Source organism: Microcaecilia unicolor, chromosome 1 (genome assembly GCF_901765095.1).
Source record: "Microcaecilia unicolor chromosome 1, aMicUni1.1, whole genome shotgun sequence".
Classification (NCBI taxonomy): Eukaryota; Metazoa; Chordata; class Amphibia; order Gymnophiona; family Siphonopidae; genus Microcaecilia; species Microcaecilia unicolor.
In genome coordinates this window covers 772,290,615-772,309,237 of record NC_044031.1, presented here as the reverse complement: position 1 = coordinate 772,309,237, position 18,623 = coordinate 772,290,615, and the positions used below count along the sequence as shown (strand labels likewise).

At 47.4% G+C, this 18,623-nt stretch overlaps 1 protein-coding gene across 1 annotated transcript in view; it reads right to left on the bottom strand.

Moving 5' to 3' along the window:
* Positions 1–18,200, bottom strand: part of ARNT2 (aryl hydrocarbon receptor nuclear translocator 2) — a 434,272-nt gene extending 416,072 nt beyond the window's left edge. The window contains 2 exon segments of the mRNA XM_030189838.1: positions 8,730–8,777; positions 18,091–18,200. Coding sequence (XP_030045698.1) covers positions 8,730–8,777; positions 18,091–18,200 — 158 coding nt within the window.
* Positions 18,201–18,623: the final 423 nt, after the last annotated feature.

Sequence of the window (18,623 nt, the reverse complement as noted above, 5' to 3'; positions counted from 1 at the left end):
GAGAGAAACCTTCTGTGCCGTATGGAATCCTAGCAGCCACAAATTCCTCGACAAAGCCGAGTACTAGAGCTCACCAGTAACTCTCACCAGAGAAGCGGTATGGCCCCTTTTGTATTAGAGCTCACCAACAACTCTCACCAGAGAAGTGGTATGGCTCACTTGTATTATAGCTCACCAGCAACTCTCACCAGAGAAGCAGTATGGCTCACTTGTATTATAGCTCACCAGCAACTCTCACCAGAGAAGTGGTAAGGGCCACTTGTATTATAGCTCACCAGCAACTCTCACCAGAGAAGTGGTATGGCTCACTCATATTGTAGCTCACCAGCACTAGAGAAGAGGTATAGCCCACTTGTAGTATAGGTCACCAGCAACTGTCCCCAGCGAAGTGGTATAGGCCACTTGTATCATACTTCACCCACAGCTCCCACCAGAGAAGAGGTATGACTCACTTGGCTCACTTGAAGTATAGGTCACCAGCAACTCTCACCAGAGAAGTGGTATGGCCCACTTGTATAATAGCGCACCAGCAACTCTCACCAGAGAAGTGGTATGGCTCACTTGAAGTATAGGTCACCAGCAACTACCACCAGAGAAGCGGTAAGGTCCCCTTAAAGTTGTATAGATACATACATACACATATATAGCAGCAACGGAACCCACCCGCAACTCCAATTAGAGATGCGGCATGGGTCATTGAAAATGCTAAATATACAAGCTTGTTATTGTTTTTTTTTTTTATTTTTTATTATCTATTTATTTATTTACTATTCCGCTGAAAAAATGACAAAACATGGGAGGGGCCTGGTCCGGTCCGGAGGGACTAAAGGAAAGCAAATTAGCAGGTAAGGTCTTATTTCTCCTTCCTTAGCTTCCCTCCGGACCGGACCAGGATTGGACTCTTGGGAAGTACCAAAGCAGTAATCTTACGGGAGGGACTGACATTGAGAACGCGGAAGAGTACCTGAAAACAGACTAGGATGAATACAAAGCCAAAAGCTTGAAGATCCAAGAGCCGCCACCAAACCAAATAGGATGACTAGAAAACAAAAAAAAAACCCTACAAGTCCAAGCGACGATGACTATTGTCCCCTACCTACCGCACTAGCTGTGCAGCGCGAAGGACAGGGGAGACTCTAGAAAGAGAAAAAACTGCTGAAAGAAAGATTGCAAAGCTAAAGGCAGAGCCACCTCGAAACAAAAAATCTGCCAAGAATCCACCTCAGCTGAGAAAAATGGCAACAGGAATACTGAACTACCACTCCTACAGATATCCTAGCCGACCTAACAGCAGATTAGAAGAAAGAAAAAACTGACAGAGAGAAAGCACCTGATCACCTGAAACTAAAAAGGTGAAAACAAGAGTACAATTAAATAAATTATCATAGCTGAAAATGCTATGCAGGAGAAGAAAGCATCTAAATCCCTGCCGCCAAGCTGACTAAAGGTGCAAATAAAGTGCCAGCCGCTGCAGTTTCAGAATATGGAGAAAACATATCTCAGAACGCAATTGAAATGAGATAGAACAATCATCTGTAGCTGCTGCCTCTGCAAGCAGATCACCTGAAATTCTTGCCGCAAACACCAATTAGAGGAAACGTGAATAAATGAAATGAAATGTAGACACTTGTTAATACTCTCATTAATACCTCTTATCATATTGAATTCCATAAACCACCAGACAGTTCTAGGAATAACATGTATAGAAAGATTGTCCGTTTAGGAATCTAGGCAGGTGCCCCTTGGGCTCGATGGGACATTTGACCTTTTCCGAGTGTGGTAATACACATGTACCTATGTAGAAAAATTGTCCACTGTCTATATTCTCGAGACATACCTACAGAGAGGATGCTCAATCTCAACCAGCAGACCAGAGTGCTGCACTCTAAAGACTACAAAGGCAACTGAGGGATTCCATCCGAGAAAAATAACCAGATAGGAGAGAATATATGAGAGGTGAGAGAATATCAGAGAGATGTAAAGAAAGTCATAACCCAAGAGAAAATATTGAGGAAAAAGATAGAGAAGAAGAAGACCGTAAGATCCCTGCTGCCAGAGGACATGTACTCCTGCCGTTGTCTTTGCAGCAAGAGACTAAGCGAAGCATACGTAAGGTCAAAGCGACAACAAAAAATTGTAGAAGAGGGACATCCCATTAAGGTACTATCCGCTGACAAAGCCCAGAAGATGCGAGTCTCTTCCTCTGAAAGTAGAGTGAAATCCAAGAGAAAAAATACACACAATGCGTTTTTTTTTTTGTTTTTTTTTAAATCCAACCACATGCCATGTGAAGAGTAGATTCTTCATTGACAAATGACCTAAGCTACTGTTAAGGCATTGTCCGTCAGACTCTCACCACCTCGCTATCCAGTAGGGAAAGAAAAAAACACTCTCCCAGAGTCAGACAAATATTCCCATGTCCATGACATTGAAGAAGTGAAAAGTTGCCAAAGGAGACTACTGAGACTCGAAATATAATGAAGAAAAATTCCTTCTTGGGCGCTAGAAACAGAAAGTGGGATGCATGTAGAGAAGACAGAATACTCTGCTCCAGCTTGACTAAACAAAGAGAGAAAAGCAGAGATATGTAATGAAATCTAATGAGATCACATGAGAAATCAAAGGAGAGAAGAAATGATAAACCTGGCAACATTCACCACCCAACCCAGAGTCAGCAGAAAAATGCACCCCCCTGTGCGTGACATGACAACTCTGCCAATAAGACGTTCTCTCATGAACCGGTCGTCCAGGAAAGGATGAAACGAGGAGCCCTTGTTTCATGAGCGCCGCTGCGAAAGAGAAGGGCAATAAAACTGGTAATGTGGACCTTGTCATCATCTTCGCATCATGGTCTTTTCTCCTGCCATAGTGAGATATACGGACCCACACCCAATAGAGAAGAATGTGGTAATTACAACCTGTATTGGGCCCAACATAGTGATGGCAAAAATGCCCAGGAAGTGAAAACAAAATCCCCTTCCAAATGAAAAGAAGCTCTGGAGTGAGAGAGCAGAGCACGAAAAGAAAAAAAGGAAGGAAAAATATTATAAACGGAAAAAAGGTGGTGAATTTGTGCCATAGCCTTTCTGGTGAAGGCGGAGAATACAAGACTGTATCTGACTGTAAGAAAGTATGAGACTGTAATAAACTAGATGGGCTGAAGATAGGTCCCGAAGTGGTGAACTGGATTAGGAAATGGTTGATGGACAGACGACAGAGGGTGGTGGTAAATGGAGCTCGCTCGGAGGAGGGAAAGGTGAGTAGTAGAGTGCCTCAGGGATCAGTGCTGGGGCCGATTCTGTTCAATATATTTGTGAGTGACATTGCCGAAGGGTTAGAAAGTAAAGTTTGCCTATTTGCAGATGACACTAAGATTTGCAACAGAGTGGACACCCAGGAGGGAGTGGAAAGCATGAAACGGGATCTGAGGAAGCTAGAAGAATGATCTAAGGTTTGGCAATTAAAATTCAATGCGAAGAAATGCAAAGTGATGCATTTAGGGAGTAGAAACCCACGAGAGACTTATGTGTTAGGCGGTGGGAGTCTGATAGGTACTGAGGGGGAGAGAGATCTTGGGGTGATAGTATCCGAGGATCTGAAGGCGACGAAACAGTGTGACAAGGCGGTGGCCGTAGCGAGAAGGTTGTTAGGCTGTATAGAGAGAGGTGTGATCAGCAGAAGAAAGGAAGTGTTGATGCCCCTGTACAAGTCATTGGTGAGGCCCCACCTGGAGTATTGTGTTCAGTTTTGGAGGCCGTACCTTGCGAAGGATGTTAAAAAAATGGAAGCGGTGCAAAGAAAAGCTACGAGAATGGTATGGATTTGCGTTCCAAGAACAAAGACTTGCTGACCTGAACATGTATACCCTGGAGGAAAGGAGGAACAGGGGTGATATGATACAGACGTTCAATACTTGAAAGGTATTAATCCGCAAACAAATCTTTTCCGGAGATGGGAAGGCGGTAGAACGAGAGGACATGAAATGAGATTGAAGGAGGGCAGATTCAAAAAAGATGTCAGGAAGTATTTTTTCACGGAGAGGGTGGTGGATGCTTGGAATGCCCTCCCGCGGGAGGTGGTGAAGATGAAAACGGTAACGGAATTCAAACATGCGTGGGATATGCATAAAGGAATCCTGTGCAGTAGGAATGGATCCTCAGAAGCTTAGCCGAAATTGGGTGGCGGAGCAGGTGGGGGAAGAGAGGTTGGTGGTTGGGAGGCGAGGATAGTGGAGGGCAGACTTATACGGTCCGTGCCAGAGCCGGTGATGGGAGGCGGGACTGGTGGTTGGGAGGCCGGAAATACTGCTGGGCAGACTTGTACGGTCTGTGCCCTGAAAAAGGCAGGTACAAATCAAGGTAGGGTATACACATATGAGTTTATCTTGTTGGGCAGACTGGATGGACCATGCAGGTCTTTTTCTGCCATCATCTACTATGTTACTATGTTACTATGACTCCAAGAAAGCTTGAGACAAGAACATAAGGTCTGTAAGCAAGAGAAAAAGATAGTAGATGCTATGAAAGGGCATACTGGACAAAAAACCAGAATGTGTACAATCTGCCAATGCTATATTTATTGCAGACTAGAGTGAAGGTCCAGATAAACTGCCAGCCGCTGCAGTTACACAATATACCCTTGAAACTCATATGATATCAGAAGGAACATCCAAGATCCTATGCCACACTAAAAGTATATTTTATTTGGCACTTAATGACTCCCAAGGTCCTTATGCAATACTAAATGTATAATCTCCTATATATTTTCATCATGCATGATGTAATGGAACATGGGATACAACTGCAACAAAAAATAAATAAATATCCCAGAGCGCTTGACGCCAATTCGCGGGAAACTGAATTGAACAAAATGTACAAATGATTTGTTTTCTATAGAATGTTTGAACGTTTAGGAAGCTTACCAGACACCCTTGGCCTGGATTGACCACTTTCGTAGCTAGGAAGCTGGACTCGATGGACTCTAGGCCCTTTTCCAGTGTGGCAGTACTATTATACATTATATATATATATATATATATATATATATATATATACACACACACACAGACACATTTTACAGAAATAGCTCTGAAAAAACAATTGCACCACACTGCAGCTGTTTTTTTTTTTATAGAAAGTGCAGCTAAATGAATGCCTGACTGCCACCATGCCTAAGGAAAAATTTAGGATACCTGAGATGAGAAAAAGCAAACATACTAAGAAGGAAATCCTCCCCGTGCACTAGCTACGCACCGCCAAAAGGCAAACAGACTGTCCAAATGCAGTCTGTTTCATCTGTCCAATTTTGAGGGACTGTCTCTTCATGTTCATTTGTACAGCGCTGCGTTAGAAGTAAACCAAAACATACAGTCATCCCCATATAGGGGCCACCTAAGAATAAAAGCATAAGGGACAATCAAAATATTATTTTTAACATATGAATAGCGGAACCAGACACACGCAGCACCGAATACCTTACATAGAGAGAACAATAGGAACTGAAGCTGTAAGTCTTTAGAAGAAAAAGACCCCGAGGGAAACACCTCTCTGCTGCAAATCTCCAGACTATCCCAGAAACAATATCTCTGATCTTCTACAGTCTCGAAACTAAAGCATAATAAAAGCAACGCTTCCGTAGAAATGAAACTGCCGCTGCATTAAAAAATGGCGTCCTATCGCGCCAAAAGTAAAAAAGAACGAGGATCGAAGAAGAAAAACATGGAGGACACGGAGACGACGGCGACGAAGCAGGAAATCGGTGACGCTGGTAGAGGAAGAGGAACAGGTACCCCCCTTTACCTAGCAAAAACTTTAGCCTCTCCTCCGACGCTGATAAATAGCACGTCTCAACATGAGCTTTGTCGACAGATCGGAGGAGAGCGTGCCCGCGCCTAAGCGATTCGCGCCTTTTCTTTTTTTTTATATGTAAGAAAACGGAGGAAAATAATTGTGAAGAAAAAAAAATCGCCCCTTTAAAGACACAGACACTGAACAATTCGCTAGTATTAATATATAAATATATCTATATATCTATATACAGATATATCTATATATATACAAGGCACCACCAACGTTCTATGAAGCCTCCAGCCAGAAGTGTGAAGCGCCAGAGATATCCGGTTTCCCCATGAGTGAAGGAAAACAGCACAGCACGAAATCCCTCTCTCTGTAACAGTGAAGGACTCAGAGGGGGGAGGGGAGAGAGATGCCCTCACTCTCTCTGTAACACAAACACAGAACAGCAGGAAACTTAACACTGAAGGACTGGACTCGGAGGGGGGGAGGGAGAGAGGGCAGAGGGCAGGGACACACACTCCCACATGCACACTCTGAAGAAAACCTTGCTAGCCCCCCGTTTCATTTGCATCAGAAACGGGGCTTTTTTACTAGTATACATATATATACATATATATTTTAAAAGCTGAGCTAAGAAAGAGCTGACTGCCAGCAAAAGTCTGGAGAAGGAAAAAGCTTCTGGTCTTAATTTCGTTTTCTTTTAATTCCTTTAGAGTAACAAATGGCTGCCTATTAAAAATGGCCAAACAATACAGCCGAGCTAGAAAAGAACAGTGCTGAAGAGAAATAAAATAGCAGTCTGTTTTGGTTTTTTTTTAAACAACTGAGCTTGCTGGTTAAAAATGTGGGACTTTCCAGAGTGGCTGCCTCTCCCAGAGGCATACACCTTGCTAAACAAAGGGTAGCCCTTCCCAGCTACGTATGGGAGATGGGGAGGAAGGGGGGAGGGATCCGGGGGCACCCTGAGTTTAACACCCCCAGAGGCTGTAAAAGAAAGAAAGGAAAAGAAATCCCTACCTGACCAGCGTCTAACAGAGAATTCCTAGGCACAGAAGAAGAGGTAGCATTGTTGTTCTTATTATTAACCTCTAAAAGAGAAAGATAAAGAGAGAGACTAATGGGCTCGCTTCCTACCTGCTGGGAGACTGAGAAAATACTGAGGCTAGGGTCACATGACCAGGGCTCTTATTGGCTCTCCAGAGTCACAAGCTTTTCTCAGTCTCCACCTGCTGGTAGGCGAGCACAACCCAAGAGTCCAATCCTGGTCCGGTCCGGAGGGACGCTAAGGAAGTAGGGGTTAAGGTTTTGATTGGTAAGGAGTTTGGCTAGTGGTATCATCATTAGGTTGAAGATTGTAGGTGAAAGGGGGGATCCTTGAGGGACTCCACATTCCGGTGACCAAGGCGGTGATCTGGCAGTATTTGTTATAACTTGGTAAGATCTAGTAGTGAGGAATCCTTTAAACCATTTGAGAACTGGGCCTCCAATTCCGAAGTATTCTAGTATGAGTAATAGTATTTCATGATCCACCATGTCGAAGGCACTAGACATGTCGAATTGTAATATGAGTATGTTCTTGCCAGTTGCAATTGTTTTTTTGAAAGAGTTCATTGAAGACACTAGTACGGTTTCGGTGCTATGATTTGATCGGAATCCTGACTGTGATTCGTGTAGTATTGAGTGTTTGGTCAGGTAATCCGTGAGTTGCTTTGTCACTATGCCTTCCATCAACTTTGTAGTGAGTGGGATAGAGGCGACTGGTCGGTAGTTAGTTAAGTCCATTGTGCTTTTCTTGGCATCTTTTGGCAACGGCGTAATATGTTTCCATTTTCCGTGGGGAAGAGACCATGTAGGGGTCTATAGTTTAATTGGTTCGTGAGGCCTTTTTTAAATCTGAGATCTGATGCGCTAAGCATATCACCACCAGGAAGACCATCTTCAGTGACAGATCCTTCAAGAAAGCCTTCCTGAATGGCTCAAATAGTGGCCCCAGCAGAGCCTTGAGCACCAATACCAAGTCCAACTGTCAGTCTCAAAGGCGGATGCAGCTGCTTAAACCCTCTGAGAAAGCGCTCCATATCTGGATGTGGTGCCAGGGAAGAACTTTGAACTTGTCCTCACTAGCAAGCTAACGCCACCACTTACACCTTTAAAGAATTGAGGGAGAGCTCCTGAAGAAAAGCCATAATAACAGGAATGTCTACATGAGGTACCATGATCCCTGCCCACTGACACCAAGCTTCAAACACTCTCCAACCCTGACATATGACAGTGAGACAGCAGCTCTCCTCACCTTCAGGGCAGTGGTCACCACTAACCTTTCCAAGTCAGTTTATGCTTGTCAAGGGCCAGACCTTATGAGAGAAGGGATCCAGGTCTTCCATGAGGATGTGACCTTGCACCTATTGGAGCTGTAGTCTTAAATGAAGCTCTGGTCCAAGAGGGAAGGCATTAAGAGCGGTTGTGTGCTTTTAACCATTAAAAGTGCAAGTTCTGAGTAGCCCTGTCCTAATTCCTGACACTTCTGGTACCAGGAATTATAATATACTGTACGTGATAGATTTGCATACAATACAGGCAGTACATGCAAATTTATCTCATGCACAATCATTATGGATATGTTCAAAACTAGATTGGCGTGTCCCTAAGACAGGATGAGAACCTCTGCTAAAAACTGAAGTTTTCAAGGTAGTGTAAGGTTCATAGAATTTGTAGCAAAGATTCTTTTTTCCTTTGGTAATTCTTATTCCTAAAATGATATGGCCCAGATATCTAGTAGTAGTATTAGTCCTAAAAAATAGGATTCTTTGTAAACACTGATCCGTTCTATTGCATCAGCATAGTTATCATCCAAAGAGGATGATATACATGAATTTTCAAGACCACAAATTTATTCCACTACAGACTATATCTGTAAAAGCTCATAAAACGCACCTTGAAAATTTGCTGGGTCCTTCTCCATCCTCCTCATCAAAGTCCATTCTAAAAAAAGATAAGTACTTTGATTAGTTTTGGATGACATTTTACACTAGCAGCTACCAAACTTTGCCACAGAACCCACTTTTACAGGCAAATTGTATGCCAAAGTGTATACAACAGTGACACCTATGCATGGGACTGGTGCCATTAATTGGCTCTTGGTGCTGGTCTGTAAACTTGGCATGCAACTTGCATACCATGTACCTCAAAGTGGTGAACTTACACCACCCACTGACTTGGTGGAAGTGGTCGTGACTAAAGTTTAGTATGCCAAAGCAGCTTTGCGCTTTTATTCTACAATGAGTTAAGCCTTAACATGTTACAGATTGGAACCAAGTTAATTTAGGGGCCACTTTATAGAACTGTCCCCTTGGAACTTGTCACCTATCATCAGCCCAGGACCTACTCCTCTTCTTTCAGCTATTTACGATATACTACTACTACTACTACTATTTAGCATTTCTATAGCGATACAAGACGTACGCAGCGCTGCACAAACATAGAAGAAAGACAGTCCCTGCTCAAAGAGCTTACAATCTAATAGACAAAAAATATATAAAGTAAGCAAATCAAATCAATTAATGTGAACGGGAAGGAAGAGAGGAGGGTAGGTGGAGGCGAGTGGTTACAAGTGGTTACGAGTCAAAAGCAATGTTAAAGAGGTGGGTTTTCAGTCTAGATTTAAAGGTGGCCAAGGATGGGGCAAGACGTAGGGGCTCAGGAAGTTTATTCCAGGCGTAGGGTGCAGCGAGACAGAAGGCGCGAAGTCTGGAGTTGGCAGTAGTGGAGAAGGGAACAGATAAGGTAAAATTATGTATCATACCTGATAATTTTCTTTCCATTAATCATAGCTGATCAATCCATAGACTGGTGGGTTGTGTCCATCTACCAGCAGGTGGAGATAGAGAGCAAAGCTTTTGCCTCCCTATATGTGGTCATGTGCTGCCGGAAACTCCTCAGTATGTCGATATCAAAGCTCCATCCGCAGGACTCAGCACTTAGAGAATTACACCCACAAAGGGACACTCTGCCCAGCTCACCACCGCCAAAACGGGGGAGGGGAATTAACCCAGCTCATCCCCACACAAGTGGGGGAGGGGAATCCGTCCAGCTCATCCCCGCGGAGTGGGGGAGGGACACCACCCCCGCCGATGCGGGGGATCTGGCTTATCCTGCAACCGCAACCGCGGGAGGAGCTGACTGACCCTAACACCGCCGAAGCGGGAGGGGTACAAAGCTGCCCTACAGCCGCACGAAGCGGGAGGGAGCGCCGGCAGAATTTATGTCTCAATCCAGCCCCGTAAAACGGAGGGGAGAGGAATGCAGCAGCTCACTGTAACACAAACTCGTCTCAACTCTTGAAGAATCCAATTGAAAAAACTTGAACACAAAGTCCTCCTGAACAGGAACTGAAGACTAAACTTGAACCTGAAATGCAACCAGAATATAAACAGTACAGATATCTGGGAGGGGCTATGGATTGATCAGCTATGATTAATGGAAAGAAAATTATCAGGTATGATACATAATTTTACCTTCCATATCATCATGCTGATCAATCCATAGACTGGTGGGATGTACCGAAGCAGTACTCACCCAGGGCGGGACATTGAAATCCCTGACCGCAACACTGAAGCTCCAAACCGGGCCTCCGCCCGAGCAGCCACAGTCAAGCGGTAATGCTTAGAGAAGGTATGGGCCGATGCCCAAGTTGCCGCCTTGCATATCTCTTCCAAGGAGACGGACCCGGCCTCTGCCATCGAGGCTGCCTGAGCTCTAGTGGAGTGAGCCTTCAGCTGAATAGGCGGCACCTTCCCCGCGGTCACATAAGCCGCTGCAATGGCTTCCTTGACCCATCTTGCCACTGTAGGCTTAGCAGCCTGCAGACCCTTACGAGGACCTGCAAACAGGACAAACAGATGATCCGATTTCCGGAAATCATTGGTCACTTCCAAGTATCTGATGATGACTCGGCTCACATCCAGATATTTGAGAGCAGAGTATTCCTCTGGGTAGTCCTCCCTACGAAAGGAAGGGAGACAGAGCTGCTGATTCACATGGAAGCGAGAAACAATCTTGGGCAGGAAGGAAGACACCGTGCGAATAGTCACTTCTGCCTCAGTGAACTGCAGAAAAGGCTCTCGACATGAGAGTGCCTGGAGCTCGGAAACTGTTCTGGCTGAAGTGATAGCCACCAAAAAGACTGCTTTCAACGTCAGGTCTTTCAGAGATGCCCTCGACAAGGGTTCAAAAGGCGGCTTCTGCAAGGCTCTTAGCACCAGGTTGAGATTCCACGCAGGCACCACTGAGTGCAGCGGAGGGCGCAGGTGATTAACTCCCTTGAGAAAACGCACCACATCTGGCTGCGAAGCCAGGGAAGCACCCTTCAGGCGACCCCTGAAACAAGCCAGAGCCGCTACCTGGACTTTAAGAGAACTGAGCGACAGGCCTTTCTCCAGACCTTCTTGCAGGAACGCCAACACTGAAGAAATTGGAGCAGTGAAGGGAGAAAGTGAGCCTGCTTCACACCACGCTGCAAAGGTACGCCAAACCCTGGCGTAAGCAGTAGAAGTAGAGCGCTTCCTCGCTCTCAGCATAGTGGCGATGACCTTGTCTGAGAAGCCCTTCTTCCTCAGACGCTGCTGCTCAATAGCCAGGCCGTAAGACCAAAGGGGGAGGGATCCTCCATCACCACGGGACCCTGATGCAACAGGCCCTGCTCCACTGGCAGCCGCAGAGGATCGTCCACTGAGAGCCTGATCAAGTCCGCATACCAGGGACGTCTGGGCCAGTCCGGACCCACCAGGATTATCCGGCCCGGATTCTTTGCCACCCGGTCTAGCACCCTGCCCAACATGGGCCAGGGCGGGAACACATAGAGAAGCTCCTGTGTCGGCCACTGTTGGAGAAGCGCATCTACTCCCAGGGATCGAGGGTCCCGTCCTCTGCTGAAAAAGCGCGGCACTTGGCAATTGGCCGATGACGCCATCAGATCTAGGCTCGGCTGGCCCCAGCGCTTCGTGATGTCCAAGAACGCCTGAGCAGATAGCTGCCACTCTCCGGGATCCAAGGTATGGCGACTGAGAAAGTCCACCTTGACATTCATGACTCCAGCAATGTGGGCCGCTGACAGCTGTTCCAGGTTCGCTTCCGCCCACTGGCACAGATTCATGGCCTCCTTGGCTAGAGGGGCGCTCTTGGTACCTCCCTGGCGGTTGACATAGGCCACAGCCGTGACATTGTCCGACAGGACCCGTACTGGCTTCAACGCCAGTACCGGGAGGAACTCCAAAAGCGCCAACCGAATGGCTCTGAGTTCCAGGAGGTTGATAGACCACTTTGCCTCTGCAGGAGACCAGAGCCCCTGCGCTGTCCTTCCCAAGCAATGGGCTCCCCAGCCCGTCAAAGAGGCGTCCGTCGTGACGACAATCCACTCCGGGGTCACAAGAGGCATTCCTGCAGACAACTTGTCTGTCTTCAGCCACCAGCTCAGCGCCTTGCGCACTGCTGGGTCCAAGGGAAGGCGCACAGCATAATCCTCCGACACCGGAGTCCAGCGCTGCAGCAGAGAGAGTTGTAGTGGTCTCATATGAGCCCTGGCCCAGGGCACTACATCCATCGTGGCCGTCATAGAGCCCAACAGCTGCACATAGTCCCAAGCCCGAAGAGGAGAGGCTACTAGGAACTGGTCCACCTGAGCCTGAAGTTTGACAATCCGATTGTCCGGCAGGAACACTCTGCCCACTTGGGTGTCGAATCGAACTCCCAGATACTCCAGGGACTGAGTCGGGCGCAGCTGGCTTTTCTCCCAGTTGATGATCCACCCCAGGGAGCTCAAAAGAGCAATCACCCGGTCCACAGCTTTGCCGCACTCTGCATAAGAGGGGGCTCGGATCAACCAGTCGTCCAGATAAGGATGGACTTGTACTCCATCCTTCCGCAGGAAGGCCGCGATGACCACCATTACTTTGGAGAAGGTCCGCGGAGCAGTAGCCAACCCGAACGGGAGGGCTCTGAACTGGAAGTGTCGGCCCAGGACTGCAAAACGCAGAAAGCGTTGATGAGGAGGCCAGATGGGAATATGCAAGTACGCTTCCTTGATGTCCAAGGATGCCAGGAACTACCCTGCCTTCACTGCCGCTATAACAGAGCGGAGAGTCTCCTTGCGAAAGTGCCGAACTTTCAAGGCCCGATTGACCCCTTTGAGGTCGAGGATAGGCCGTACAGAACCTCCTTTCTTTGGTACCACAAAGTAAATGGAGTAACGTCCCTTGCCAAGCTGATTTTCTGGCACCGGAACGACCGCACCCAGGCGGATCAGACTGTCCAAGGTCTGCTGCACTGCCACAGCTTTGACCGGAGACTTGCAGGGAGAGAGTACAAACCCGTCTCTTAAGGGTCAACAGAACTCTAGCTTGTAGCCGTCTCTGATGACTTCCAGCACCCAAGCGTCTGAAGTTACCCTGGTCCACTCGCCCAGAAACGAGGACAGGCGTCCTCCAATCTGCACTGGGCCATGGACCAGGACCCCGTCATTGGGTACGAGACCCTGGGGGAGGACCGGAGGGCGCACCTCCGGGACGGCGGTCTCTGCGAAAGGAATGTTGCTTGGGGGAGAAGTTCCTCTTGAAGGAAGAGGGGGCAGAGGAGCCCGACTTGCCCGGGCGGTACCGACGGGCTTCCTGAAACCGTCCTCTGGAGATACCGGGGCGAGCACTGGCCCGAGCCCTGACCTCTGGTAACCTCTTGCCCTTAGACGTGCCGAGATCGGTCACAATTTTGTCCAGCTCGACCCCAAAGAGCAGCTTGCCTTTAAAAGGCAACTTAGCCAGGCGGGACTTAAGAGGCGTGGTCTGCAGACCAATGTTTCAGCCAAAGCCACCGCCGCGCAGAGACTGTCTGAGCCATACCTTTAGCCGAGGCTCTCAAGACATCATACAGTAAGTCTGCCAAATAAGCCAAGCCCGATTCCAGGGCCAGCCAATCAGCCCTCAAGGAAGGATCCGAGGGGGAAGCCCGCTGCACAATCGTCAGGCACGCCCTGGCCACATAGGAACCGCAAACTGAGGCCTGCAAACTTAAGGCAGCCGCCTCGAAGGACGACCTTAAGGCCGCCTCCAATCTTCTGTCTTGGGCGTCCTTTAGGGCCGTGCCACCTTCCACCGGCAACGCCGTTTTCTTAGTCACCGCAGTGATTAAAGAATCCACGGTAGGCCAAAGAAAGGCCTCCCGTTCACTTTCAGGCAAAGGATAGAGGCGGGACATAGCCCTAGCCACTTTGAGGCTCGCTTCCGGGACATCCCATTGAGCCGAAATTAAGGTGTGCATGGCATCATTCACGTGGAAGGTTCTAGGCGGGCGCTTCGTCCCCAGCATAATGACGGAGCCAACAGGGGCTGAGGGAGAGACGTCCTCCGGAGAGGAAATCTTCAAAATGCTCATGGCCTGCACTAACAGGTTGGGCAAATCCTCTGAGCGAAAGATCCGCGCTGCAGAGGGGTCATCCGCTCCATCCGAGCGGGAATCCGTCTCCTCCAAGGAATCACCAAAGGACCGTTGGGAGAACTCAGATACGCTGCCCTCATCTACATCAGAGGAAACAGAGTCCTCTAAGGCCTGGGAATCCACCCGAGGGCGTTTACTTCCGGGGGCCTCGACCCCTTTATCAGACAAGGGAGAAGGGGCAATGTTTTGTATAAGGAAGGCCTGATGCAGCAGCAAAATAAACTCGGGGGAGAAACCCCCCAGACTGTGCACTTCAGCAGCCTGGGCCACAGCCCTAGACGCACCCTCAACCGGCGCTCGCAAGAGCGGGGGAAAAACATGCTGTGCATCCAAGATGGCGTCCAGCGCGACACTCCGCGAAGGAGCCGCGCGGGAAGAACGGCGCTTAACTTTAGCCGCTTTTTTGCCGTCGCCGCAATCAAGGGCGGCCATGGCATTAACTTCTCCCAGCTCAAGGGTGGCCCAAGAAGAAGACGTCCGAGCAGAGTGGCCGGCCAAGATGGCGGAGGCGAGCAGCAGGGGATGGGCGTTTATGGCGGGAAAAACCGCCGCACCGAAGGAAGACCCGGGACACTGACCGGCCTCCGAACTGACACCCAACAAGGGCGAATCAGACTTTAAGACCCCCGCATCCCCACTAGAAGCGCACACGCGGTCCGGGGAGCGATTCTTCGCGCCCTCGCCCTCCGACGCCATAGGCCACGTGGAGATCGATCGGGGAACCCCCTGCCCGCTATAAAAAGGTAAAAATTACCTGCTTCTCGCTCCGAGCTGTAACGACCTGGTGTCCCAGTGAGTAGCTGCAATAACGTTTAAATAAACGTCGAAATAAACGCCCTTAAGGACGTCCAAAATTTTTTTTTTTTTTTTTTAACGGAGCCAGCGGGAGGGGGGAGAAAAGGAGGGACCTGGCGCCACCAGGTTTGCACTTGCTCAAGAAGAGCCCTCAACCCCAGGTACTCAACAAAACCTAAAAATTAGGCTTGGAGACCTAGCCAGAGCTCCTGCTGTGTGTGACCACCACCTGCTGAGATAGAGAACATACTGAGGAGTTTCCGGCAGCACATGACCACATATAGGGAGGCAAAAGCTTTGCTCTCTATCTCCACCTGCTAGTAGATGGACACAACCCACCAGTCTATGGATTGATCAGCATGATGATATGGAAGAAGGATTTATCCATGGAGCGGAGTGCACGGGAAGGGGTGTAGGGAAGGACGAGTGTGGAGAGATACTGGGGAGCAGCAGAGTGAGTACATTTATAGGTTAGTAGAAGAAGTTTGAACAGGGTGCGAAAACGGATAGGGAGCTAGTGAAGGGTCTTGAGGAGAGGGGTAGTATGAGTAAAGCGACCCTGGCGGAAGACGAGACGGGCAGCAGAGTTTTGAACCGACTGGAGAGGGGAGAGGTGACTAAGTGGGAGGCCAGCAAGAAGCAGATTGCAGTAGTCTGAGAGGTGACAAGGGTGTGGATGAGGATGAGGATGAGGGTATGGATGAGGGTTTTGGTAGAGTGCTCGGAAAGAAAGGGGCGGATTTTACGGATGTTGTAAAGAAAGAAACGACAGGTCTTGGCAATCTGCTGGATATGAGCAGAGAAGGAGAGAGAAGAGTCAAAGATGACCCCAAGGTTTCGAGCTGAGGAGACAGGGAGAATGAGAGAGCCATCAACAGAAATAGAAAACGGGGAGGGAGCAGGGAGGTGGGTTTGGGGGGGAAAATGAGAAGCTCGGTTTTGGTCATATTTAATTTCAGGTGGCGTTGAGACATCCAGAAAGCAATGTCAGACAAGCACGCTGAAACTTTGGTTTGGATTCAAGGTGAGATATCAGGGGTAGAAAGGTAGATTTGGGAGTCATCAGCATAGAGATGGTAGGAAAAGCCCTATTACATCTTTCAGATTTCTTTCAGTTCCTTTGAATCGTCATCTTTAAATACCATTCTGGCATGAGTATCCTTACATCTTCCTCACTAAACAATAAAGCAAAGAATCCATGTAGTGTCTCCACTATAGGTTTGTCCTCCCTGAGTACTCCTCAATCATCTAATATTCCAACTGTTTCCCTCATTGGTTTCTTGCTTCAAATGTACCTGAACATGGTGTGAAAACAGAGTCTGGACGAGACAGAACATGCTCAGTCTCTTCTTCATGGGCCAAAAAAGGGAAAGAAGGTTGTATAAATCTGTGGTCCATAAGATGGTGGACTACTGTGTAACTCCTAAGATGCCTGCTTTTCTCTCTGTAGAGCAGTCTCCCTAACTCTATAATACAGCAAGGTAATAGGCACAATTCCAGCTGAAGTTCTTATCTAACATTCCACTTGCGAGCACAGCAACAGGGAGGGGTAAAAAACGATGTGAAACAAGCCAAGGGCTATCAAGTACAGATTTATGGTTGTGGCCGTTTTTGCAGGAACTAGTATAGCCAGATGTTGTTTTTAGATAAGGGGGGCACCGGCAGAGATAGCAGGCGTGAGAATGGTCATGTACACACACAGTTAGTTAAATGTATATAAGGACTGTTTTGTTATCTCAGAAATAGGAACTTTTGCTAGCACTGAGAAGCGTTTTGCTACAGGGTTGGACTAGTTCCTCTCACAGGAAGAAAGAGACTCCTTTTGCTTGTATTACTTATAATTGGCAAGTTTGCAATCAGATGTCTATTCTCATATTTACAATAAATAAGCTTCTGTAACAAATTTATGATTGGCTAATTGTGAATCTCTTCCTGTAATCTTCAGGATCAGGCAACACCCAAGCACCCTAAAGGTTTAGCCTTGCATCTTGCAGCCTGTCTGATAAGGATTATACGTATAAAGCTAAACAAGGTGACCTGGTGAAAAATCAATCTCCCACCATCTAAGTACAGAGTGAAAAGGGGGTTGTAAGGCGGAAGGAGGCAAGGCAGTTTGAGGAAAGGCAGTTTCTCACATGGACACAGAAGTCTTACATGGTAAGAGCAGTAGCAGACTAGGAGATCAGCATCAATTTGAAGTGTATACAATCAGCATGGGCACAGGATTTTAGAAAAATCCTCTCAGACCTGCACAGGTGTCTACCACCCTTGTTCTTACCATAAAGGGTGGTATTGCAGTCTCATGATTTCAAATCTCACAGGGCAGAATGGTCCCTGGAGTCCTGCAGAATCTGCTTGCCCATTGCATTTGAAACACAAGATTGCAGCACCTCCCCTGACAGTAGAACATGAGTCTCACAGCTTAGAGAGAATACTGGATTTTAGGCAGAGATGCTCTGCCTTGTGGGTGCAGGAACATAGAAGCAAATTTTAAAGGTAAACCAAGGCTATGATGCTTTGCTGGACCGAGAAGAGGGACAAGAGTGACCAAAGCAGAGTATAAAAGGGAGAGTGTGTCCCAGTCAAACTCTGCAAGCAACAGTGGGACTCTGTTCCAGCTGGGCTTGCTCAGGCAATGAACAGACAAAGAGAACCAGCCTCCCTGCTGGACAATCTTTGCAGTTGTGTACCAACTCACCCTTGTTCTTGACAATTTTGTTTCTGTAACCCTAGACTCTTTCCCATGAGAGATGATCAGAGTCATATCTTGTCTGATAGCCCCAGGCTCATCTCCTGATAGTGATCGGAGTTTCATCTGGCAAACTATTAGAAGTTTCACCTATCCCCATGTCCCAGAATCTAACAGATAGATCATAAGTTGTACTTAGGAGTATGTTTTATGAACATGCACAACCTCTTTGCCATAATTCACACCATTTCTGTCACCTCCTCTCTGTTATCTCACTTGCATTAGTTCAAATAACTGTTTTCATCTCTGTATAATGAAAAAGCTTACCCAGAGCGCCTTTTTCCTCCTCGGGTGGGCATGGGTCCTGACATTCTCACCTGCCCTGCTGCAATGGATGCAACTGGCAAACTCACTGCTCCAGGGATATCTGATGTCATCTCTGACATGGAGAAACACACAAATAAAAATTAAACATTGTAGAAGGACCTGCAACAAGAAGATGTGTACGGATATTAATGAATATATCAGCACAGAAACATTCACTTTTACTCATAAAAGTACAGTACAAACTGTGTGGTGAAGAATGAAAACTTGAAAGATTTAGCTTTGTTTTTTCTGCTAATTTATTTAGAATTTAGATTTGAAAATCTGCCTCAACAATAAAAACCCAAGGAAGACCCCTCTGAAGGGACACCACCTTGTAAGTGGTGGAGGGGCTTCCGTGTTTCAATGATTCAGAGGGCTATGCTGAAGGGTTACCCATATCAGACAGGCCTCTGAGGAGAAACCAGACAAAGAGTGTCCCAAACTGGAGGATCCAAGAAGGTGTTGAGGGAGGATGAACGTTAGTTGAGTTCCCG